This window comes from Schistocerca americana, chromosome 2, assembly GCF_021461395.2.
Source record: "Schistocerca americana isolate TAMUIC-IGC-003095 chromosome 2, iqSchAmer2.1, whole genome shotgun sequence".
In the NCBI taxonomy this organism is placed as follows: domain Eukaryota; kingdom Metazoa; phylum Arthropoda; class Insecta; order Orthoptera; family Acrididae; genus Schistocerca; species Schistocerca americana.
In genome coordinates, this window is record NC_060120.1 from 1,097,581,815 (window position 1) to 1,097,608,469 (window position 26,655).

Genomic DNA, 26,655 nt, shown 5'->3' on the forward strand with positions numbered 1-26,655 from the left:
TTGAGTCCCATATTTAGTAAGCAAGCAATAAAACCTCTTACCTTGGTGCTTGTCACATTCTTCCATTTCTTATACAGTTTGGACAATGTAGGACAATATAGCATGTTGAGTTATAAACTGTGTAGCTGAATGATTTGTTTCAGTTACAATAAGTTGCAGCAATGTTGTAGAAAAGAATAAATTTAAATATTCTATCACAGGAGATCCTGCTGGCCGCAAATGTTTTGGTCCTGGCAGCTCTTGAAATGGATGTGGTAATGGCTGTAGTGTTTCAGGTGCAATTACTTCAGTGTATTGCACATCTTCCATTTCATCTTCACTTTCGTTCACAATATCGTCAAGTACATCACTGTCACTTACTGAACTGTTCCTACTTTTGCTAAAACACTCTGTATCACTAGTAAGTTCTAAAAGTTCACAAATGTCTTTGTCGGTAAGTCCTCTGCTGTGGCTTGGTGTAGCTTGCATTTTTCACAAAAAGCAGAGAAAATAAACAAACTGTAAACTCATAATGTGAAGAAAAGCACACAGAAACTGTGATAAATAACAGTACTGCGCAAAAACAGAATGTAAACATGTACTGCAAAACATGACATCAATAAACAAACTATGCAAAAGTGGACTAATTGAACGCTAATATTTCACCGAAACGATGCTCAATTGATGATAGCTATTGACTTACACATAACTCAAGGCAATGAGCATCTGTAATCAGCATGCCAACACCATAGATCGTTACCTTGACATTCAAAGGGTTAAATCATGATGATCAAAGTCATTTTGACAAAGATTTAAAAATAAAAAAAAGACTTGCTGTAGTAGACAAGATTCAAACCCACAACCTTTTGTACATGAATCTGTTTCCCTATACATTATACCACAATATCAGATTGTAACTCGTAAATTCTTTAATGATACTGAGTGTGCACACAAAATTCTGATTTTTTTTTTTTTTTTCTCTTTTTTTCCAGTTACTCGCAAATGGGGGCCAACCAGGGAGAATGGCTGCAGTGTGTGATACCTTGGATCTTAATCAACATCACCATGTAGATAGTTTCTAAAAGCCGGTGGCACCGCTAGGGAACTCTCCTTGTCAGTTAATCTCTCAGCATGTAGTCTCTGTCCTGACACGACAATTCTATTCACTGTTCTGTTCATACTGAGGACTATCCACTGTCTATATGTTGGCTACTGTTTCTATATCTCTCGACAACGTTAAGACTTGAAGACATGACAAATGCTCTGAAGGAACTCCCTAGAATGACTTGTACAGACATACAACCTGTAACTAACAACTTCTGCTTGTGTTATGGCTACTTAAGTGTGCATCTCCCTTCCTGGTGGAGCTGCCACTCCAGGGGATTTGATTCTTGCAGGCAGCGTGGTGGTTTGGGTGCAGTGATGTTTCCACAGCAGATGGATGTCCGTGGTGCTTCAGGTACCAACTGTCACAAACTCTTCTTATGTGGTATCTCAGTACACGACACACAGAGGACATCAGATAACCAAATATTGACTCCTTTTGTTCAGTTTAAATTACGCAACTTTTGCAACATCAACATTTCAGGCATTACCATCTTTTATATTACACAGAAAGAAATCGAACAAATTCAGTCTGATTGGGAAAGAAGATTTGCCAAAACCACACACTTCCCAGGATAATAGAAAATTACCACTTCAACACCAGACTGGAGTACGCATAGTTTCCAGTGGTAGAGTTAAAGGCTTTAATGCAGATGAAAATTCCAGCTGCTGCAACTACAACATTACACATTATAACCCATGCAGCATGACAGTGCTTAGTGTGTGGGAAATGCATATGAAGTTTTAATAGAATAAAAATATCTTGGTCAGCTGTATGCATCACCCATGGTCCTGCACTTTCCTTCCACTGGCTATCTACTGAAGATACTTGCTAGTTTCCAGATGAACACATATTTAAAATCATAAATGCATCATCAACATCATTTGGCACCCAAAATGTTTCCATCAATTTTACTGGTTCATATATCTTGATAAAGAAGGACAGAAGCTATTGTAAAAAATGAACAAGAAGACAGCAATGGCTGAGTATCATGTTATCAATTACTGTCTAAATTGATCTATACAGTTTTGATTTATGGCTGATTAAAGGAGGGCTCTCCAATTCACACAATGAATTTCCTGCCATTTTTGGATACTTATATAAAAATCAAATCAGTGATATATTTTCATTCAGCACAAAACTTTTAAGTATACAAAAGCAGGATCTTGCAAGTTGAGAGTCTCTTTCATAAAAGTTGATAAGTCACCACATAATCACATGTGTTAAGTGGTACAACCTTTGGACCCATATTTATGAAAGGCATAGAAATAGAACCAATGGAGGTATTGAACTGAAACTTTGTACATGTCCACCCAAGAGACTGTTGAACCTATGCAAAGAAATTCATTTTCTTCAGGAATGGTTGAGGTGGAGCCATCTCTAAAACTGGTCCACCTGATGCGGAATGACTCAGCAATGAGTTAGTCGATAAAAGTGACTTCCAATGACATGTGTGTCACATAATCAATGGTAGTCACATTCAAGGTGTTTCAGATATAAACTAAAAAATTCAATGTATTTTGCTAAAAGGAGACACAAAAACCAGGTCTGTAACTCCTATTAATTAATCTATATGAGTTTTTCAAGTTGCTAAGCCCTTACAGAGAAATCAAGTGTCACAATCACAATTTTGTACATGCTCTGAATATGTAGAATATTAAGTTGGAAACTGGCATGTGCAATTACATTCTTCCACAAAATATTGAATGACTAAGGATTACATACCACTAGCAAAACGTCAAAAAGATGTATTTCATGCACAATAGTGGTCTCACACATTTCAGTGTAAATTGTCATGACAATTTTAATTCACATTACCACAGACAGTGTTCACTTAAGCTGAGAGTTACAGTTTTATATTCAGGTAGAAGTGATGAACTTGAACCCTTTGCATGAACTGTGATGAAATGTTTAAGAAATGTACAAAAACAGAGAAAATTCAACTGACCTATGACATGTGGAAGTCTAGCAACATGGAGAGCAAGCCTTTCTGGGCTCAATTAATAAAAATTATTAGTTTTTCATATATATTCCAAACAGTCACAGGAAATAACTATTTTCAGTACAGTTAATGTAAGATTTTTTGATCTATTACACTGTATCAAGTTTCGGGGCTAAAAGGAAAACATACTTACTATGTCAACTAATTCCAGCTTAGTCGTATCTTTCAAGTCATACCAGTGGCGATGATCGATCCATTGTCTCAGCAGTTCAATTGGAGGCTGAGCACCATATACCTCTTTCTGTGGCATACCAAGATCATCCACAAAGAGTACACATTTTTTCCCCATAGATGGCCCATATACACCCTTACGTCTCCTGCAAAATATACACAGACATTTTAACTTCCAACATAATGAAACTGTTGGTACAACCAACATTAGTCTCAATTTAAATAAATTGACTACTTTACAGTTCCTGCTTGCTCCAGGAATGAGCATATGAGACTCGTTAAATGAAAAAGTCAAGGCAGAATATGAACACACGGAGAAGCACATGAGATGCTGTGCATGACCACCCCCTACCACCCACCTCCAACACACACACATTCCAAATTCCACTTTTATTCCATGTCACTGACCAAAATGGGGAGCTTATAACCAAGATAATTATTTTAGTTAGTAGGACCCTATCCGAAGCTGAACAACCATATTCAGTGACCAAATTCAATGCTCTTGTGGTAATATGGGTGCCAAAAAAGTTTGGATATTAACTGAGATGAAAGCATACCAAGGTGAATTGTGACAAAGATGATGTGACTTACCAAACGAAAGCACTGGCACATCGATAGACACACAAACATACACACAAAATTCAAGCTTTTGCAACCAACGGTTGCTTCGTCAGGAAAGAGGGAAGGGGAGGGAAAGATGAAAGGATGTGTGTTTTAAGGGAGAGGGTAAGGAGTCATTCCAATCCCGGGAGCGGAAAGACTTACCTTACGGGGAAAAAAGGACAGGTATACACTCACACACACACACACACACACACACACACACACATATCCATCCGCACATATACAGACACAGGCAGACATTTGTAAACGCAAAGAGTTTGGGCAGAGATGTCAGTCGAGGCGGAAGTACAGAGGCAAAGATGTTGTTGAATGACAGATGAGGTATGAACAGCAGCAACTTGAAATTAGCAGAGGTTGAGACCTGGTGGGTAACGAGAAAAGAGGATATATTGAAGGGCAAGTTCCCATCTCCGGAGTTCTGACAGGTTGGTGTTAGTGGGAAGTATCCAGATAACCCGGACGGTGTAATACTGTGCCAAGATGTGCTGGCCGTGCACCAAGGCATGTTTAGCCATAGGGTGATCCTCATTACCAACAAACACTGTCTTGCCTGTGTCCATTCATGCGAATGGACAGTTTGTTGCTGGTCATTCCCACATAGAAAGCTTCACAGTGTAGGTAGGTCAGTTGGTAAATCACGTAGGTGCTTTCACACGTGGCTCAGCCTTTGATCGTGTACACCTTCCGGGTTACAGGACTGGAGTAGGTGGTGGTTGGAGGGTGCATGGGACAGGTTTTACACCAGGGGCGGTTACAAGGGTAGGAGCCAGAGGGTAGGGAAGGTGGTTTGGGGATTTCGTAGGGAAGAACCAAGAGGTTGCGAAGGTTAGGTGGACGGCGGAAAGACACTCTTGGTGGAGTGGGCAGGATTTCATGAAGGAGTGGGGAGGATTTCATGAAGGACGGATCTCATTTAAGATCCATCCTTCATGAAATCCTCCCCACTCCACCAAGAGGGGGGGGGGGGGGGGGGGGCGTTGCAGAAAGCATCTGCGAGTGAATTGTGATCCGTGAGGACAAAGAATGAGTGACCCTCCATGTCGGGATGGACGTGTTTGATGACCTCGTAGACCGCAAGGAGCTCTCTAACAAAAGCAGAGTATTTCTTCTGAGCTGTTGATAGGTTTTAGAGAAGAAATGAAGAGGGGAAACCATGTCTGCCTTGCATTGCTGTAGTACCGCTCCCACCACGATATCACTGGCGTCCGCAGTGATGAACAAATTGGCTGAGGGGTTGGGATGGGCGAGCGTCACGGCATGAATTAAGGAAGTCTTTAGTGCATTGAAGGCCTCCAACATAGGTGCAGCCCAGCAAATGGGTTTGAGTCCTAGCTAGTGTTGGCTAGAGAAGCTCGATTAGGGGGTGGAACTGTGGACTGGACTTTTAGCTGCGAGTTACGAGCTGCGACGAGCTCGTTGTACGTGTGTGCGATGCGTTGTTTCAGCTCATTGTTGTCCTGGCAGAGTTATGCCGCCGAGTCGTATTCTGACAGCAGATTAGTTACACAGGTCACAATGTTGCCCGGGTGGGTGGAGCACTCGCATACTAACCCACATGTCATGAGGGAAACAGAGTGGTGAACATAAGTATGGGAGCACAGTATCTGAGTATTAGTGGGATGATGGAGCACAAAGCCCTGAACTACGTTGGGAGAGAGTTTATAATGGGAGAAAAAAATCCATACTGAGAGTTGGTTCATCAATGTCGGCAATGTAGAAAGTCCATGGAAATCAGAGAGAATGAGAGAGGTGCACCGAACTTTGACAGAGCCTGAGGTTTGTAGTGTTGGTGCGTCGAAGCTCATAGAAGTAAACTCGTCGGTGAAAAGATGTGAGTATGACAGACACATCAGCACCAGTGTCGACTAGGAAAGTGAGCTGTGACGAAATGTCAGTCACATACAAATGACTGCTCAGTAGGGCAGATGAGTGTACGGAGTGCAATGTATGAGGACGCCCGTGAGGTTCCCCGCAGGAATCTGCGTCTTTTGGGTCCCGCAGTCGGCATTTGGGTGCTGGCAAGGTAATCAGCAATTCTTAGCATCCTCACTGGAAACCTGGTGGTACCAGCAGTATGGATGAGCTGGATGTGGCGGTGGTGGTGGTGGTGGTGGTGGTGGTGGTGACTGCGGCAGCGGAAGAGGCTTGTCCTTGTCGATTTGTTCTGGCATGGATACCAGCACGTACGGTGTGTGGGCAATCCTGGAGTGCTCGGATGGTGGAGAGAGCAAGCGGATGCTTCCAGGCGATGTAGAAGGGGGAGGCAGAGCAAGCTCTGCCTCTGCCAACAGACAGCCAGTAAGCGGGAGCAGTTGTGCCAACTAGGGGTGAGTGGTGAGCTGGCTGGCGTTGTCATAGCAATGAATACAGGTGGTCTGTGATGTGGAGATGAGAGCCAACTGACTCGAAGGAGTGTGGTAGCAGGTGGATCTGTAGGTCAGTAGGCAGCTCGGCAGACCACACCGTGACAGAGTGACGTCCGGCATGGTATGTTCACATACAAGTAGCCGAAGGCGGTGCCAGAGTTGTGATGGGGTTCGGTCACCCAGGTGTTCCTCATACAAGATCTTGATGATTAATTCTTGTGGTGAGTTGTTCAATAATCATCATTTTGCCAACTCATATTTCGATGGAGGAGGTGGCGAGAGGAGTAGATCGCAAGTTAAGTCTGAATGATCATGGAGGTGCGTGACGAGACAGGACTTTAGAGTTGTCGTCGGATGGCTGATGTAACTCGAAAAGGTGCTCGACAAGTGCAAACCGTGACACTGGGTTGTCATCGTATAAAGGTGGCAGCCTCGCCAGACGATTTGGAGGTGGGGACAAAGGCGGCTTCAGTGTCTCTTGGAAAACCATCTAGTCTGTGACGGGAGAGGCTATACAGCAGGCCGGTGCGGTAGGCACAGGTGTGTTTCTGGTGAAAACATCCATTGGAACCATGGGTTGTATTGTTCTTGATGTGACGCGAAAACACCATGTGGCTGACATGGTTGGTACTGTGGGAACGGGTGGTTGCACAGTAGGCACTGGGGTCCATAAACTAGGCCTTAGGCTACTGGCACTGATATGAATTGACCCACCTCAGAAATAATGCGGAAGGCCGGCATGGCAGGCACAGGTGGTGCTGTGGGAGAGGCGAGCAGCTGAGGAGCGGCTGGAACTGGGCCCCCTGTGAGTGCGGAGGGGGGGGGGGGGGGGGGCAGTGATTGGTAACTCGTATGACAAAAGTTTGTTGAGTTCTCAGAACATGTTGAAGATATGCTCCATGAGGTCAGACTACAAATGACCAATGGAACCCGTGGAAAGTCACTTCGGTGTGGTAAGACGCTATTGGAAGGCAAAACATTGAATGATGCACTCGAACCGACATGGTCGAAAACTTGAGCGATCGGTCTGGGGGGTGAGTATGGAGAATTGTACGCACAAATGTCCTTGATTAGTTTGCAAATGAGGCAAAACTGGGCCAGGTCTCGGTTGATAGCGGCCGGGTGCATTTTGCGGTAATGGCGGCGCTGCACACGGCACCACAGTAACTGTCGTTGCGGCCCATTGAGAGTCAAAGTATGTGTGTGAATGTAGATCGCTTTGATGAGCACCATATGATCGATCAGTAGGTATATAGTTCTGAATATTGTTCACTTCAAACTTTACACGTTGGTGAGCACAGTCCGGTGACACGAAACCCAAGTCCATTGTTTGTGTTAGCGGTGTAGCACTTGACCATTGTAGAGCGAAAAAGTTTGAGGTTAATGTGGCTGGAGATCATGAATCTCTGTGAATTAATGTAGAACCGGCTGTTGGCGAAGGAATGAAGAGGTCTGGCGATCGTTGTTGAGCTTCCAAATCTTCGAACGAAGTGTTGGGCGAGATGGCTATGGTGGCATGCACATAACACCTGGTGTGGTAGTCATGGAAGATTTGCTAACTTCAGGGTCACCAGTACGGGAACGGGAAGCGTGTAGAGGTATACTGAACGATGTGTCCCACAAATATCTACACATAAATATATACCGGATGATCAAAAAGTCAGTATAAATTTGAAAACTGAATAAATCATGGAATAATGTAGATAGAGAGGTACAAACTGACACACATGCTTGGAATGACATGGGGTTTTATTAGAACCAAAAAAATACAAAAGTTAAAAAAATGTCTGACAGATGGCGCTTCATCTGATCAGAATAGCAATGACTGACATAACAAAATAAGACAAAGCAAAGATGATGTTCTTTACAGGAAATGCTCAATATGTCCACCATCATTCCTCAACAATAGCTGTAGTTGAGCAATAATGTTATGAACAGCACTGTAAAGCATGTCCGGAGTTATGGTGAGGCATTGGTGTTGGATGTTGTCTTTCAGCATCCCTAGAGGTGTCAGTCGATCACGATACACTTGCAACTTCAGGTAACCCCAAAGCCAATAATCACACGGACTGAGGTCTTAATTTTTACCTCTCTGTCTACAGTATTCCGTGTTTATTAAGTTTTCAAATTTATACTGACTTTTTGATCACCCGGTATTTCCACAGCAGTAGTACACACGTACACAGCAAGAGACATAAATGCAGACTGCTAGAATAACATGGTGGCTCGAATGTCTGAGCTCAGTAAAAGATCATGTTGTTCATGGTTTATATGACCTATCGACGCCACAGGTATTTTATTCAGGAGACATAAGACTGACTCAGAGCACAGGAAGCTATGTTGGCCAGAACAGTGTACTGATACTTTAATTACTCATATGCATGAGAATTTTGGTCATTGTGGATCAACCAAATATACACAAAAGATTCAGGAAAACTTTCATTTTTATAACACAGGAAGGAGAGTAAAAAAAAAAAGATTGCCAGCTGTGACAGATGTCAAAGAGTGAAGGTAAGTAATCAAACAAGTAGAGGCCAAATGCAAAACATATTGCCTAATAGTAAACTTGATCTCACATCTGTGGATGTTTACGGACCTTTGCCTAAGTCTAAGAATGGATTTTGTTATGTTTTTGTGGTGGCTGATGTATTTTCAAAGTTCATAAAGTTGTTTCCTGTTAAGAAAGCTGTCAGTAAGCACATCATCTCTAAGTTTGAAAACACATATTTTCATCAGATGGGTTTTCCTAAAGCAAATTTATCTGATAATGGTTCTCAGTTTACATTTTTGTTGATCACACAAAAATAAGGCATATTCTAACCTTGGTGTACCATCCTTCAAGTAACCCTGCAGAAAGATATATGAGAGAGATCGGAAGACTGTTTAGAACATATTGTAGTAAGAATCATATCGATTTGATAGTTTATGTCAGTGATTTTGAGGATGTTATGAACAGCTTACAACATTCTTCAACAGGTTTTTCACCATTTGAAATCATGTTTAATCGCAGACCAGATAACTTTATTTCTGAAAATGTTGAGTTTCCGCCATGTAAAATTCTGTCACCACAAGAGAGAAAGGAGTGTGTTAGGGAGATGATGAAAGAACAGGGGGATAGGAGAAAGCAGACACATAATCGTAAAGGTAAATTTTCTAAGTCTGAAGTAGGAGATCTTATGTTGGCGAAAGCCAAACAGAAATCTAAAGTGTTGAAATCTGATATAAAGAAATTTTTCGAAATTTATATTGGACCACTCCAAATTCTTTTAAATCCACATACTAAACTTGTGTATCCTAAATCTAAGAAGTTGTTTGGATTACACAATATCACTGAAATGAAACCATATAGACATGACCATAAGTATCTAATCTTTGTTTGTTTGTTCTTTTTCCATTGTCATGAATTTAATATGTAAGATCATGTAGTTCTAGAGTTTTTACCTTATATGTTGGCTGAGCTTCAACCTATTTGTAGATGCATAAGACTGGATAACTGTGTTTTGTTTGTCTGCAATTTAGTATGTAAAATGATGTGATTTCTAAAGTTTTGTCTTACGTATTGACTGGATTAAAATCTATGATACACTATATAGTTCTGTTCTGTAATAGATCCTTTTACCATTTTGAAATGGGACAATATTCATAATTTGTGCTGCAAAAATTGGGAATAGTATCTTAGCATACCTGTGTGCATAATCTTGTTAGTCCATTCATTTTCTTCTCACTGCATTTAACTCTGAATATTAATATTTCATATGTGAACACTTTTTAATCACACCTGACATAAATCCCATGTAACTGACTTTGAAAACTGACTAAGGAGGGCATATCTCGTGTGATGTGAAAAAGGTATTGAACAGCATATTTAGTACACAAAACAATGTTTCAGGGTTTGATGTGAATACGAGAAAGGAAGTTACCTGTCCACTGAAGTGTGTGACGAGAAATCTGGGGAGAAAACTGAGAAATGTGGGTGAATCCGCTCCCCACACTGCTATATGGCTGTAGCCTGCTGGACCAGTTCACTTACAAGAGTTCACAGGTGCTGGGTAATGTACTCAAGCATCTGCCAGCGACAACAGTGTTGTGACTGATATTTGTAAACTGTTAGCCAAGACAGGTAAAGACAGTGTTATTCTGCATAAATACAAGTTTTTTCAAGTAGGGGATTGACTTTCCAATACATTAAGTAACTTTAGATCAGTATGTATTTTTTTATCAATTGTAAAATAATCTCCTAGGCCTTTGTGTATGTAAGTTAGTTTGTATGGACAGTTAGCAAATAGTGTGGAAGACGTCTACTAGTATAGTCAATATAACTAGATGTATACATGTCTGCTTTCATATGCTGATTTTCGTCCTCAAGCTACTAAATTGAGTCATCATTCAAAGCTAATCATGCCACTGTTTAACTGTGTTTATCCTGAATATTGCAATTTGTATCTGATTGGAACCAGAGCTGTGGACAGACTCATGCTTAACTCTGTTTTGTCTACCGCTGGTCATCACGATTGTGTGTGTGTGTGTGTGTGTGTGTGTGTGTGTGTGTGTGTGTGTGTCCGTGCTCAAGGAGAGTGTACACCATTGATTGAGGCTACATGCTTCTTTCAATTACCCTTTACATATAATTGAACATTTTGATACGATTATGAACTTTATTCATTTTGTTGTGTTGGAACATTTTTTGCTGGTTTGTAGCCAGTGTGGTTTGGATTTATGGGTCAGTTCCCACATCCTAAACTTAGGCTCTAATATTTTTTCATTATTTTGTTCATTCATGAGTCAACATATCCTTAAATACTCTGGTTTATGTGGCTGATTGATTCCTACTCATGATTGAGTAAATTCTTCTGGTCTCACATCATTGTGAGTTTGTCCAGTTTGTCCAGTTATCGTACACTTAGGCTCTGAAACTTTTTTCTCTTCTCTTTTGAAGATTCTGAAGGCTTGATTGTATGGATGTTAATGTACAATCAATAATTCTATAAGAATGAAAACGATCAATTATTGATAAAATTATTTAATTGGACAGATAAAAAATCTACTCACCAAGTGGCGGCAGAAAATACACATAAAAGGCTGTTGTGATTGGCAAGCTTTTGGAGCCAGTGGCTTAACAAATAACATGGCACCAGGTAAAAGTATACAAATTGCCGATCCGGCAGTTCCAACGAATTTCGACCATAACAAGTCGAAAATATGTTCAAAAAGAGTTATACGAGTGTTTTTATGTATTAACTGTAATTACTGGTACCACAAAAATGCGTCAATGTTAACCTGAAATACTTTAACAGTGAAGATCAGTGGACATGCCGCCAATGCATCGTACTAGCTATGGAATCCAAAGTAAACAGTACTCTAAAAATGCAGCATCACATAATTACGTTGTTGAAACAAGAAATAATGGTCCTCAGCCTCAAGCATGAATGCTTACTTGTGAAGTATCAAGAACTATTTGTGTAATGAACTTGAACTTGAACTGGCAGTAACCAATAAAACCACGAACAATGAACTCATTATCCGCATCCTGAACCTAAATATCAGTAACAAAAACTGGCGTTTGATGGGACAGCGAGAAATAGTCAAGCCGTAAATCATGCTCAGAATGAACCCTAACAGAAATCATGTGTTGTCTAGCGCCACGTGTAATCATAGCCCTGTACAATCTGCATGTATACAAAGCTAACATGATGGTAGGCCTACATGAAATGGATCCAGAAAATGATTATATAATTGTAGCTTCTGATAACCACATGGTGCAAGATGCTAGCAAGGTCAATTTACAGTCTAACGTTGCACAATATCTTACGCAAAAATTAACCCGAAGTGAACAATTCGCCACACAGTGTATGACTAATCTGCCAGTGAACGTAATTGTTCAAGCACCAATATATGTGCAGGACAAAAACAAAAGAAATTCCAGAACTCTACATAGCAAGAAAATCTCAGAAAAAATGAAAGTACTAATATTAAGTGACAGTCATGGAAGAGACAGTGCTCAAATACTGCAACACAAACTAGGGCCCTCATACCAGATAGAAGCATAGTAAAACCTGGCACTCCACTAAAAGAAGTGGTAAAAAACACAGAAAAAGCTTCAGTACATGTGATACTTTGATTGCAATGGGGGGTTCTAATGACACAGACAAACCTCTTGATCTAATGATGAAACATGTGGTAGAACCATTGAAACCAATACTCACCCTAATTCACAAAATAAATATCATTATCCATCCTATACCCAAGAGATATGATTTTCATAATTTAAATAGTAAAATTAACCCTTTCCACTCCAATGTCGAGTGCCACTCGACATCGCGAAATTTGTTTTCTGCTCCGATGTCGAGCTTCATTCGACATGACTTTTCGAAGCTCTCAGACATATTTTGAGTCTACTAGGCATTATTGCTGCAGTGTGCTGCCATCTAGAAGTAGTCAAACTCGGTGTCGAACAGCAGCAGCTGTTTTAAGTCAAAGATTGTAATTATTACGTTCAAGTCCACACGATCGAAATGGCTAGTTCTTCACGTACAGTCCTTTCTGAGGAAGAGATTTTAGATCTTTTAGAGCAATCTCTAAGCGAAAACAAGAGTGAAAATGATTTTGATTATGATAGTGATTCATTTCAAAACAATTCGAGTGACAATGACGAAGAAAACAGTGACAATGTGCATGTTTCTAGTGATTCAGCAGAGGATTCGTGGCGAATGTGGAGCGGCACTGACACTGACTTCACAGATTTTCCTTTTGATGAATCAAAGTGTGGTTTTATAACAGAAAGTAGTTCTGTTCCATCATCGCCCATCGGATTCTTTCAATTGATTTTTACAGATAACCTATTTCAACAAATAACAGATGAAACGAATAGGTATGCTACATCAAAAATACGTAAAGTGACACCACTTCCACAACATTCTGCATGGTGGGACTGGAGAAATGTTACCATGGAAGAAATTAAATGCTTCCATGGTGTGCTACTGAATATGGCATTACAAAAGTGTAAGAACTTGCAGGACTTTTTTTCAAGAGAATGGTTACAATCATCCAACTTCTTTCCAGACTGTTTTAGTCGCCGACAATTTATGCAAATTTTTTGGGCGCTTCATGTTTGTAATCCGACGAGTGCTACACCTGTCAACAGTCAGGTTCAGTCACGTCTGAGTAAAGTGACAAATGTACTGAATTACTTGTCTGGCAAGTTTCTCGAAATTTATTGACCATATCAGTATTTAGTTGCTGATGAATCTACAGTATCGTTCAAGGGTCGTGTATTATTCAAAATGTACAATCCTCAAAAACCAACAAAATGGGGACTCAGAGTTTATGTAATTTCGGATTCATCAAATGGTTATACCTGCAGTTTGACACCCTATTTTGGCGCTGTAACAACTGAGTCATTGATTTGTCCACACTTGAATTTTTCTGAGAGAATAGTTCTTCAGCTCCTAGCTAATATCAGAAATGCCACAGGGCACTCAGGGTATCATTCGTACACTGACAGTTTTTATACATGCGTTGCATTAGCTGATGAGCTGTTGAAACAGAACATGCATCTCACAGGAATGATTCAGGCCAATCGCAAAAACCTTCCAGCTGCAATCAAGAAAGGAGCTCTGCATCTAAGGTGGCACGAAATAAAATGCCTCTGCAACAACAAAATGATGGTTCTGGCATGGCAAGATAAACGAACAGTTCTCATGCTTTCTACAAAAGCTGTGTGTCACTTATAGAAAGGAGAAACAGAAAAGAAAGGGAAGAAATAAAGAAACCAAATGTGATTATTGATTATACTTAAAAGATGGGTGGAGTTGATCGATCTGACCATTTTATTTCCAGTTACGGTTTTCTAATGAAAAGTCTCAAGTGGTGGCGAAAACTATACTTCTGGCTGTTGGAGGTAGGACTTGTAAACAGCTATTAACTATACAATAACCACTGTGAGAAAAACAACTTGACAATACTGTCTCACAAAGCATTCCGTAAAAGTGTTATAAGAGGATTAGTTGCCAAAGAAAGAACTCAAGGACAGAAACGAGGACATCATTCAGCTTCTGATGACGAGGAACGCTTGAATGGAAAGTTGCACATTATCAACAAGCTTCCTGGGAATGAGTATAAGGATTGTGCAGTGTGCTCAAACAGAAAAAAGAAAGGTGGCAGGCGTAAAACTGTGTATTACTGCGAAACATGCTCATGAAACCCAGCTCTCCACCCTGAAGAGTGTTTCAAAAAATACCACACAATGGAAAGTTTTGTACAGTAAAAGCTTACGTAAATATATGGATGAAAGCACACATTTTGTTTTAATATATACCCCCAATTGTTGGCCAGCAGCCACATTGTTTCCACAAAGAGAGTCGCGCAAATCTCTGCGGTGCACTGCCGCGTAGGTGGCGGCGATTTAAATAAGAGCACGCGGAGCCACCCTGTGTCTGCCTTACGGAGTGCAAAGGGTTAATACTGCACACCTATACCTTATACAAGCACTGAATTTAGCAAAACATGCATAGAAAAAAAGAATTGCTGTGAAATAGAGAGACTAGCCAGAAATCACTGCAAAACACATGGTTTCCACCTAAACAAATGTGGCAAGGAGATTATCTGTAATATACTGGCCTTTCTGACAACTATGGGAGACAATAAGAAACCAAAAGTCAGAAACCAGAAACAGATGCTTATAAGCAATTGTATCAAGACAAACAAGATGAGAAATAAAAAGAGTAATAATGACTATACAGTGCAAACTACACTAGACAAATGGGTTACAAAGTCACAGAGATGAAACACAAACCCCCTGATCTCCCAAAAAGGTCAGGAACCTGAAAGGATCAATAATGTGATGGTGAACATTATTGAGGCAGCCCTCCAAAATGAGAATGTAATGCCTCAGCAGTGTGATGTGCATGTGGATAGTTTTCAGGACCACCTGGAAGATGAGTCGGCTGCCAAGGATGACCAACAGAAACAGCATAACTGCTTGGAAGTCAACATATCTGGAATATAGCACAATTTAAACTAAAGGTCAGTGACACAGTGAATATGACTTTGACCCCCTGAGTAAACCCCTCTCAGACCTGAAAATCTATTATCACAATGTCCAACCCTGAAGCAACAAAACTGATGACTTAAGCATTTTCCTGACCAGTGAACTCAGTGATATCTCAGTAGTATGCCTAACAGAGCACTGGCTCTGCACTGATGTAATTACATTAATTTCACTACCAAATTTCAAATTGTGTGAACACTACTCCAGATCAAATGATGGACATGGTGGGGTCGCCATCTTCATAAAACAGCACACTGAATATAGCCCACTTCCTACCCTACAGGAAATAGGAACAGACAAGATCTTTGAATGTGCAGCCATAAAGCTTACAGATCTAAATCTAATTGTAGATACAATTTACCATCCCCCCTCCAATAGTATTAATGATTTTCTGTTACAAATGGACTTGTTTCTATCCACAATAAATCAGTGGAAACAGAATGTAATTATATGTGGTGACTTTAACATATACATTCTCATCCACAACAGAAACAGGGAGACATTGATTAACATTGCAAAAACTTATAATCTGCATGGCCTTGTAAACGAGCCCATTAGAATAACACCCACACCCAAGACAGCTCTAGATCAAATTTTTGCAAAATAGAAATGAACTTAACCCAACATTAGACGTATACAGTGCAGGATTCAGCGACCACCAGGCTGTCATTCTAAAGGTCAATGTTAGCAAAGAGACCTCAAACCCAGTCCCACCTAAAACTTTACAAACATCTTTCACTCCAGATAACTTTAACAAGCTAAATGTTCTCCTTATTAAAGAAAAGTGGACAGAGATGTACGCAGCCAATGATGTCAACATGAAATTCAACATATTTCTTGACACAATGATCCACCACTTTGAAGAGGCTTTTCCACAAAAACCAGTAACAATAAATAATAATAAGAGAAACAAGACTTGGATTACTCCAGCTATAAAAAATCTCTTGCAAACATAAAAGAATACTCCACATGTTATGTAAACAAAATATCGGCTCCCCCCAACTAACAGAATACTTTAAAAACTACACATGTATCCTAAGAAGAGTGATAAGACAGGCAAAAAGGATGCAAAATGATGAGTACATTGACAAATCCAACAATAAAGTAAAAGTAATGTGGAATATTGTAAAAAAGAATAGAGGGGAAATCAAAGCTACACGCATGAACACAAAAATCAAACTCAACAATGAATCTATATCTAATCCCAATGCTGTGGTGAACTCTTTCAACAAATTCTTTATAAGCATAGCTGAAAAATTGGTCAAAAATAATCCTAACACAAACTACCAACCAGCAAACCAAAAATATCACACCTGTGCAGAGTCAATTTTCATTACCAAAGTCACTGAAAATGATGTTGAAAAAGCCCTCAGAGAGCTAAAAAATTCATATTCAGCTGGAATTGATGGTATCCCAGCATCTGTCATCATCAAAAATTGCGTACACACAACTGCTGAACCATTAACTCACCTCTGTGATGGTTCTTTCCAGGCACGTTTTTTCCTTGGAGCTCTGAAACTTTCTAAACTAATTCCTGTCTCAATAATTTTGAGAGAATGTCATCAAACCCAGGGACCTCGGTTCAACTTAAGTCTTTTAGTGCTCTTCCAAATTCTTCTTACAGTATACTACCGGCCACCTTATTTTCATATATTTCCTCTTTTTTTTCTGTAATTTTGTCTTAAAATTCATTTCCCTCATATAGCCCTTCGACGTATTCCTTCTACGTTTAAGGCTTCCCTTCTCACAGATCCAGTATCACTGATACAAGATGGTATAGCATTAAATACATAAAGAAGTCATGCTAATGTGGATGAGGATTGGTCACCTATTTCCTGAATTTCCACAGATGCAAGATGTATTAAGTCAAATTAATTCCTGAAGCATCAAACTGACATATAAATAATACTAAGTTCAGAGAGAACTCCATTAATGATTAAAAAAAATAAATAAGTAAATAAACAAACGTGAGAAACATACCTGTCAAGTTTTGACATTACAATATCCTGTGTCTGACCTGCTGTAGTTCTTGCAGAGAAATTGACAACATTTGCCAAAAACTTATCCTTTGGCAGTGCTACCAAATGATTTAAAATAACTGCCGATTTTCCAGTTCCTGTTGGACCAACAACCATCATTGGTAGCTTTTTCGCCAAATAAAGCTTTAGGAAAAATAACTGGCATGCCATTTCACTTGTTTCAATGATCATATCACCTGGCTGGAAAATTTCATTAAAAGGAGCATAAACTCACGTGAAAGAAATTTTACTTATACTAAAAGTGACAGTAGAGGTTAACTGCCATGCCATGTAATAACAGCTGTTGAAAGATATTAATAAAGATCTGAGTGCACAAATATTCTGTTTAACTCTCAGAGTAGGAGATTAACAGGATCTAAAATACAGTATCTTGAAGGAGGAGACATGTCATACTAACAGTAAATGAGGAACACACTAAATTATTATGTTTAGCTTTTGGATTTCCTTCTCAAGCTCTTATGATTCATAATTTCTAAATCAATTAAATGCATACGTTCCACAATACACTGTGCTGACCTTTGCTGTTGGACTAAGCTGAACTTTCTCAACTGTTTCAATCCAGAGCACCCAGCTTCCATTATTTTTTTTGTCATACACCCACTCAAAAACCATTTCTCGCTCAGGAAACAGTTGCTGTCGAGTGAGTTTGAATGATTTAGGTTTAGGATGATCCTGATTTGATCCATATAATAAACTCCGATAAAATGAATCAAAAGCTGCACGGCTGCTTCCTAGAACAGACAAAGGCTCTTATGTGGTCCAGTTGTGGAAGAAGGAAATACATGTAATTACTTTATCAAGTTACTTGAACGGTGAAAAATATAGAGGGTGCATCTGAAAAGTTCTCTGAATGGTCTCAGAAAATAAAGGAAGCAAGAGTTACAAACAAAATACCTTTACTAGTCTTCAAAGTCATTACCTTTAGATACAACACACTTCTGACGTTGCTTGTAAAGTTTGTGGACACTGTCAGCAAATAATACTTGTGGAATAACTTGAAGCACAACGTCTGAGAAGAATAAGCATTTCAGGGCTGGAGAATACAGAGTTTGCTGAAGAACAGACACTTTGTGCTGAGCATGAAAGTTGAGCACATAGATATTGCAGATATTCAACAATGTACTACAGAAGTAGTTCAAGCATTTCCACGAGAAACATTTGCTGAGTCCCCAACAGCTTTACAACCAATGTCAGAAGCTAATGGTGATTACTCTGAAGGTCAGCAAAGATATTTTGTTTCTAACTCATGTTTCATTTATTTTCTAAGATCATTCACCAAACTTCCCAAATGCACCATGTACAGATTGTACAAATTCATTATAAAATGAGCATCATGGTGAGTTTGATAATGGAGGATGCTCTTATAATAAAAGATGTTCATCAGAAATAAGGACAATACTTATCAACTTCAAATTCAGAATTACATGTACTAGAACAACAATACTCCAGAGAATAACATTAATGGGAATTTGTGCAAGGAACAATACATAAAATAAGTGGAAGACAACCACTCACCTATGCCAACTGATGTGTGGAGCATAGGAACACATAACAGAGAAAACAGTGTGAACACTAACTTTCATGCTCTTGCTGTTTTTCTAGTGAAAGTGTACACACACACACACACACACACACACACACACACACACACACAAACTTGTGTGTCTATGGGGTTCTGTGTGTGATTGTGTATACTTTTACAAAAAAAAAGCACAAGAGCTTTAAGTAAAATGTATAACGTATATCCTTCGTACTAGTCTTCGGGCACATCTCAGCTTTTCAGACAAATATTTGCAATTTCAGTTTTTGCAATTTGTAGATGTAGCCTATTGAAATAAATTTTGTCAAAAAAATAATAAAAAAATAAATAAAAAAAATAATAAATTGTCACATGCTTGATGCAATTTTCGGTGCCCAGAGAACACATTGTTCTTTATGTTTTACAAAAATATATTTTCTAAAGTAAAATAAAAACCAGTTCTCCAGTACCAGCTGAGCAATGTTGGTGCATGGCAGTCACAGACAGACAGTGTGGGGTGGGTCAACACTTAAGGTGGGGCAAGGAAGGTGTGGTGAACCAATGGTGAGTAATAGAGAACACTAAACTGGCTGTGAATGCACTCCAATTTCTTTTACCATATGAAACTGTAGCCCATTATATGTACCAACTTTCAGAAGTAATAAATAACCTTTTAATTGTTGGTACGTGTTGCCAAGACTTTCCTGTAACAGCCTGCTGTGTAATTGTTTGACTGATGTGGATTTTCTGAACAAAACCCATTCCTTCATTTTGTAATACCTAATATATTTGTCTATTTATATGTGACACAGTTTCTAGGGAGGCAGCTCGACTGTATGATGAAAAGTTTATGGAAAGAAAGAGGCGGCTAGTGAGACATATTTTGTTTTGTAAATCACTCATCTTGAGAGACTGACGTTTTGTGGCCAGCAAAACATATCTTTGTGAAATTTAAACAAAGGTGTAGAGGTGCCTATAGTACACCCAAACCCACATTCCAGCACGAGCAGTCACGCCACAGTCTGAACCCTCAACAGCATTGTATTAACAGCAGCATATCCACAAAAAGCTTCCAGTGAAGTGTAAGGCTGAGAAGACAGTTTTTTTGTAAGTCTGAATTAACCCAGTATGTGGAATTTTTAAAAGTGGCTCTATTCAGAGTCAACGTTCAGAGCACATATGTGCCAAATCATTATGTTGAGCGCTACTGGGGCTCCATGAATCCTCACAGGCTGTGCAAGGAAGATAACTGACACTCACATTACGATCATCACAAAGCATGTTGCAAGTGGTCCCCTGCTGAGTTTCCATTTAAGGTACTTGAATGATGATGCACAGAGACTTCCTACAAAATGAACTGTCTGCTCTATCCAAGGATAAGGTATGACAGTGCAACATATGGCACACCTACCCATTGCATTGCTCTTTTGAGCCAGGCAGCATAGTATGATAATGATAATAATAATAATACTTTCAGTTATTTCAACTATTGCCACTTTGGTGACCTGCATGTGTAGTGATTTGATAATTTCTGTGTAAACTCTAGAACCACTTAGCCTTCTACCATCTTGAACACACAATATTCTGGATATGAGTGTGGGAAGGTAGAATCCAATCTACAGCACATCACATGTTTGTGTGTGTAGGTTTAAAATCAGTCGCGGAAAAAAAGTAGAAACGGCGGACAAATGGCACCGACAAGTAAGTATCGAGCAATCCATAGGTGTTTCAGTGAGTGTGTAAGGAAGAACCATGGAGATTATATACAGCTCTGTGATTATTGGGTCATTGACTACTGTTTCAAAACAAAGACAGTTGAAAAAGAAATCTTGAAAACTCTTCACGTAACCTTGCTATAGGCAAGACTTATTTCTGGGTTTATGTTAAGAAAAGTTATGGTATCAAAGCCAACTTTTTTAACTGAAATTTAATTTGTTTCTGATGTTCAGCTGTATGAGGGACTTACCAGAAGTTACATATTTATGTTGAAAGTGAGAGTTTTATTGTGTATGAAAGTCAAATACATCGTTAACTGACGAAAAGCGAAGTTTGTATGTCTACTCATTTCATAAGTAGAAAGAGTCTAAAAATTCCTGTACATAGCATTATTTGATGGAGAAGTAATCAACAGAGCTTCCAGCAGCCGGCTATCCAGTAAAGAGGCGTGGCTGCAAATTCCAAGTAAGTCACCTTGTAAAGAAGTGGAAGGTAGTTTGGAGAAATAAATCGAAATAACCCAGATTCACACTCATACTTTAAGTCAGAAACGTTAGAATGTGGCGACTTGTGTTAAGGGACCAAGAAAACAGGAATTTTAAGTCAAAAACGAGAAAAGAAGCTGTTACGTGTTACCACAGCAACCAAACATAGTAAGACAAGGGAATTACTCTGGGAAACTGGAATATGTTCAAGTACCCAATGGAGCAAAATTCAAATGTAAAAACGGTGAAGAAATGAAAAATTCACAACAATAGAAACAGCAAATAAGATTTCAACATGTTTGTCTATGAAGAAGAACACATAGAATGTTTCAACCAAGAAGATCCAGTGTGAGGAATGTACAGCTCTTCCACACATCGTGGGTACACAGATGCGGAAACCAACATACATCCCACGCCGCCGGCACCAGCTCCTATTCACTGGTGCTGACCTGCCTCCACATCAGCTCACCTATGCAACGCAAATTCTACGCTGGGTGAGCGTGAAACAAAACTTGATTACTTTAGTATGAAGTTGTAGAAGATACTGTTGGGTGCACTTTTACTGTGTAATTACCATATTTATAATTAGTTTTAAAAGCTTACAATAGCTAAGGCATATAATAGTACGGAAAATATACAACAGGTTGGGGAAACTCAAGACCCAGCTATGGCCATGAAAATTAGCAAAGAAATGCCTGACTGGGCTGAGTTGATAAATTTAATCAAAGCTCAGAGTCTTAAGTTAACTCATTAAATTCTCAATTAAATGCTCAGAGTGCAACTCTAAGTAAAGAATTAGACTTTGTAAATTCTCAATTACATACCCAGAGTGAAGCTTTAAATGCTCAGAGTGAAACTCTAAATATTCAAACAACAAATTTAGGTTTGTTAAATGCCAAAGTCGACTGTCAAAGCAAGGAATTTAGTAATCTATGCGAAAGCACAGGTACTTTGAAGACTGAGTTCGACACTATAAGTAATAAAGTAGAGAATTTAAAAGCAGATTTAAAGAAGAAGTTGACAAACTCTTTGACCACTCACATAAATCATATATTTACTGATCTAGTCAGAAACAGAGTAACACTTTTCAAAATTTATCGAAAAGGGTAGAACTTACCATTGAGAGCAAATGTAATAATGTAGAATCCAAACTTCTTGAAAAGTAAGGATCTTTTGAAAATGTGTGCAATGTTAAGTATAATGATGTAAGGCAGGGGTTGAATAATTTGTAAGAGAGTGTAGATAAGCAGAGTGAATTAATGCCAGTCATTCAATCATAAATTACAGGTGTCAACACATGAGTAGATAATGAAGAAAGAAATTTTAAAGAGAAAATAGCTGACTCTGATATTATAAATGTAATTAGTTTGGAGGAACAATTTAGAGAAATTATAGATAGAATGGTTACCGAGAGAATAACATCCAGAAACATATCGTCTATTCCTGATACCAGGAAGGCTATGGATGACCTGTGGAGAGAATTTAAGCTTATCTAAGATAAAGTAGAAAAAAAGAGTAACTTCACCTAATGTTGTATTAACTAGTGAAGCGGTGACTGATTTGCAATGGGGAGCTAATTCAGAGTTATCTAGACAATGCCCTAAATTTAATACGTATGGGGATGTACATCTGACCCATTTCTTAAAAAGATTTAACCAAGCTTTACCAAAAAATTGGGAAGATTCCAAGAAGATTGAATTTGGTTTGGGGTACCTACTAGGGGAAGCCTCAGAACGGTGAAAGTAAATACTGAGAATTTTTCCTCTTGGGGAGACTGTCAAAATAAATTTAAAGACAAGTACTGGTCTACCAGTGCCCAAGAAAAGTTAATATCAGATCTATGGGACCCAAAATATTATAATAATACTTGGGGTACCATAAGGAAATATTTCAATTGGCATTTAACCGGAGCAAAGTATTTAGATAAGTCAATAAAAGGAGGACAATTAGTACATATTTTAACTAGACGATTGGCAATCTATGCGAGAAAAGACATCTTATGTAGTGGTTGGAGAACGACAAAATAGTTGTCTTTTCTTGATGCACCTGATGTAATAAATAAGGACCACAACGAAACTTTACACCAAAGTTAAAGTGCGAACTATAAAGGAAATAGTGGAAATAATTTTAAAAAGCATGAGGCAAACTTAGGAAAAGTACACCAGAACAGTAAGAAGTTGTAACGAAAATTATCAAAAGAAACATCCACTTTCAAATTTAGATCCAGTAGCAGAATGGGAATGTAGGATCTCATTTTGGTAACCAACCCATAATTAGCAGTAATGAGGAAAACGTTGTTCGATCTGGATCCAGGGCCAGAGCCCAGGTCAAGGAGATACATTAGGAGGCCTTATTCTATATAAGTATGTTAACTTTACACACAAAATACCCACAAAGGAATGGTTGCTGCTTGAAAAACCAAGCTTAGCTACTAATAAGCCACACCCTATAATAGAAGGGACAGTGGAAACTTCCAAGGTTAACATATTTATAGATTCAGGGAGTGAGGTATCACTCATCTCAAATTCATTTTTTAAATCGATACAGAATAAACAGCACTTACTATAAAATTGAATATCCCCCAGGGACGTCAACATTCTGAGTTAACGGGCGGAGTTTTCTTCAGTGTTTCTTCCAAAATAGTTTTCCTGCACCAAATTCCTCTAGAATCTAGAACTATCCTGTAATCTTACTGCTTAGAAAACCAGATACGACTATAAAATAGAGAACAACATAAGAGAATCACAGATAAATAGTCATATCTAGACGAAATAAACTGAATTTGTGGAAAATATGATGTGACTAGCTGAACAAGTGTTATACCGTAGTGTATAGATTTTCTATTTTGTATAGAGTATTTTATCCCTTTTATGAGATGTGATACAGATAAGAGGGTTTGTATAAATTTTGAAAGGTATGGGTATTGTAGCTAAAAGCATGATTTACAAGAACACATAAATCATGACTAACACAAAACACACATCACACCTTTCAAACAACCTTCACAAACAAGTGTGCCTGATTTTTCATCATTTGCCATTTCCGTAGAGTTGTTAGGATTTCCTTTGGGGACCTCAAAGGGTGAAAGTGGGACAAGTCTGTCCTGTAGCGGATGATTTAACACCAGACCTCCTCTGGCATCTCACTCAAGTAGCTGAGGGGTAGAGATCCTAGGAAAGGTTGGTGGGAAGGGTTTCTTATCTTTGGGGCTATCCGCTTTCTCTTCTTCGATCCCAGCATCCACATTTATTTTTTCTTTTCTTACTTCTCATTAGAGGACATGTCTATTTTCCCCTCTTTTCATATTCACAAACTTCTATCACTGAATTCCTTTCTTATTTCCATGTTTACTAGAAACCTAAACCTTATCTTTAGATAAGAATGCCAAAAAATCTGACTACATGAACACACATCCACATATACACAAATATACACTTCTACACAAACATTAAATTACGTAACACAAAGCCTGTCACAGTGTGAGAACCGCCAAGTGTTGTAGGGGAAATGTGTGTACATATGGAAATATGCGCCCATAAATAGGAAGCTATGATGGTTCTACATCGAATGTACATCAAAAGAGGTGCACATAAACAAAGAACAGTGACAGTTCTAAATAGAAAATATAATAGGCACAATAAACTCATGCGCAAGGAGAGACAAAAGCGTATTAAGTTTATGGAATGAAAATGCTACATAACGAACAACTATAAAGTAGTAATGAGTAATGGATAAATAAGAAAGAGGCATGAACAAAGACAGAAAATGAAAGTAGCAGAGGAATTAGTCATGTTTGTCATTAAGAAATGTCAGTGTAATAAATACTCTGATGAATTGAAGGATAGTGGAATGTAAGTAATACATGTAGACGTAGTATCTATTGAAAATATGGAAGTTGATAAGTAGAGGCGGACTCTAGGGAGTAAATGATATATTAAAGAATGAATGCGAAGTTTAAAATAGATTTATATCTTTACCAGAAAACACTTAATTAAGTTATACATAGAAATGTATACTACGGTAATTAACTGCGAGGCCTACTCAGAAGGGATAGGGGAGGGGGGGGGGGGCATACCCAGCATTAACTAAGTATAAAGGGCAGGCATACCTACGTGGAGATAGGATGATCTGTGGCCTAAAAAATAGGGATGTTTTGTAAGGGGTGTACCTACCAGAATGGAAAGAGGAAGCGCTCTCATAACGTCAACCTACTAGCAAGGAATAGGTGCTGATCCTCGGAGAAGGGGACAGTATTGTGACAAAAGTCACAAATTTTATAGGGGTTATTCTAGGAAGTGTGAATTCCGCATTATTATGTTTCATGGAAATAAATGAATGTCAAAAGAACACTTTCATTTCGTTCAGAGTTCCTCCAGGCTACAAATAATGAAAACAGTTCATACTAGGAAAAAGGTAGTACAAAAGATAAGAATAGAAAATAGATTACTCGTATGTCATATACACCTGAAGTCCTCACAGTTCCTCAATATTAGTAAAGCTAACTAAAACCATGAGTAAATGCTCATGTCTTAATAACAAAGCAAAATAAGAAAAGAGTAGAGAAACAATAAGCAAAAGATTGTTCAAGAAATGACAGAGAATTGTTATTGAAAGGAAAGATATGTATATAAACATATGTAACAAATGTATAATGTTAGGATATGAAATGACATTTTGAGTGATATCATTTGCATAATGATTATGTATAGTAACAAATGTATAATGTTAGGATATGAAATGATATTTTGAGTGATATCATTTGCATAATGATTATGTATAAAATATCAAGTGTTCGATCTGAGGGTGGAGATATATAGTGATTCAATAATTTCTGTGTAAATTCTAGAGCCACTCAGCCTTTTACCATCTCAAACACATGCTGGATATGAGTGTGGGATGGTAGAATCCTATTGACTGTGCATCACATGTTTGTGTGTGCAGGTTTAAAATCAGTCGCGGGAAGAAAGTAGATATGGCAGACGAATGGCACCGACAAGTACCTGTCGGGCAATCCACAGATGTTTTAGTGAGTGTGTAAGGAAGAACCATGAAGTTTATATGCAGCTCTGTGCTTATTGGGTCATTGACTATTGTTATTAAAACACTGACAGTTGAAAAAGAACTCTTGAAAACTCTTACATAACCTTCCTATAGGCCAGATTTATTTTCAGGTTTATGTTAAGAAAAGTTATGGTATCAAAGCCAACTTTCTTTTAACTGTAATTTAATTTGTTTCTGACGTTTGACTGTATGAGGGACTTACAGAAAGTTATATATTTATGTTGAAAGTGAGAGTTTTATTGTGTACAAAAGTCTAATACATCGTTAATTGACAAAAAGCAAAGTTTGTATGTCTACTTATTTCATAAGTAGAACGAGTTTAAAAATTCCTGTACATAGCGTTATTCAATGGATAAGAAGTCAAGAGGGTTTCCAGCAGCCGGCTATCCAGTAAAGAAGAGTGGCGGTAACCCTGTCTCACTCCTTTAACAACCACTGCTTCCATTTCATGCCAATCGACTCTTATAACTGTCATTTGGTTTCAGTATAAATTGTAAATAGCCTTTTGCTCCCTGTATGCCACATGGAGTGGCCGCGGAATT

General features: G+C 38.7%; 1 protein-coding gene across 1 annotated transcript in view; it reads right to left on the reverse strand.

Moving 5' to 3' along the window:
• Positions 1-26,655, reverse strand: part of LOC124594696 (dynein axonemal heavy chain 3) — a 1,186,267-nt gene that overhangs the window by 603,730 nt on the left and 555,882 nt on the right. Inside the window, exons 31-33 of the mRNA XM_047133063.1 lie at positions 17,849-18,063; positions 17,274-17,512; positions 3,220-3,403 (exon numbers count right to left, since the gene is read on the reverse strand). Coding sequence (XP_046989019.1) covers positions 3,220-3,403; positions 17,274-17,512; positions 17,849-18,063 — 638 coding nt within the window. The remainder of the gene's footprint in view (positions 1-3,219; positions 3,404-17,273; positions 17,513-17,848; positions 18,064-26,655) is intronic.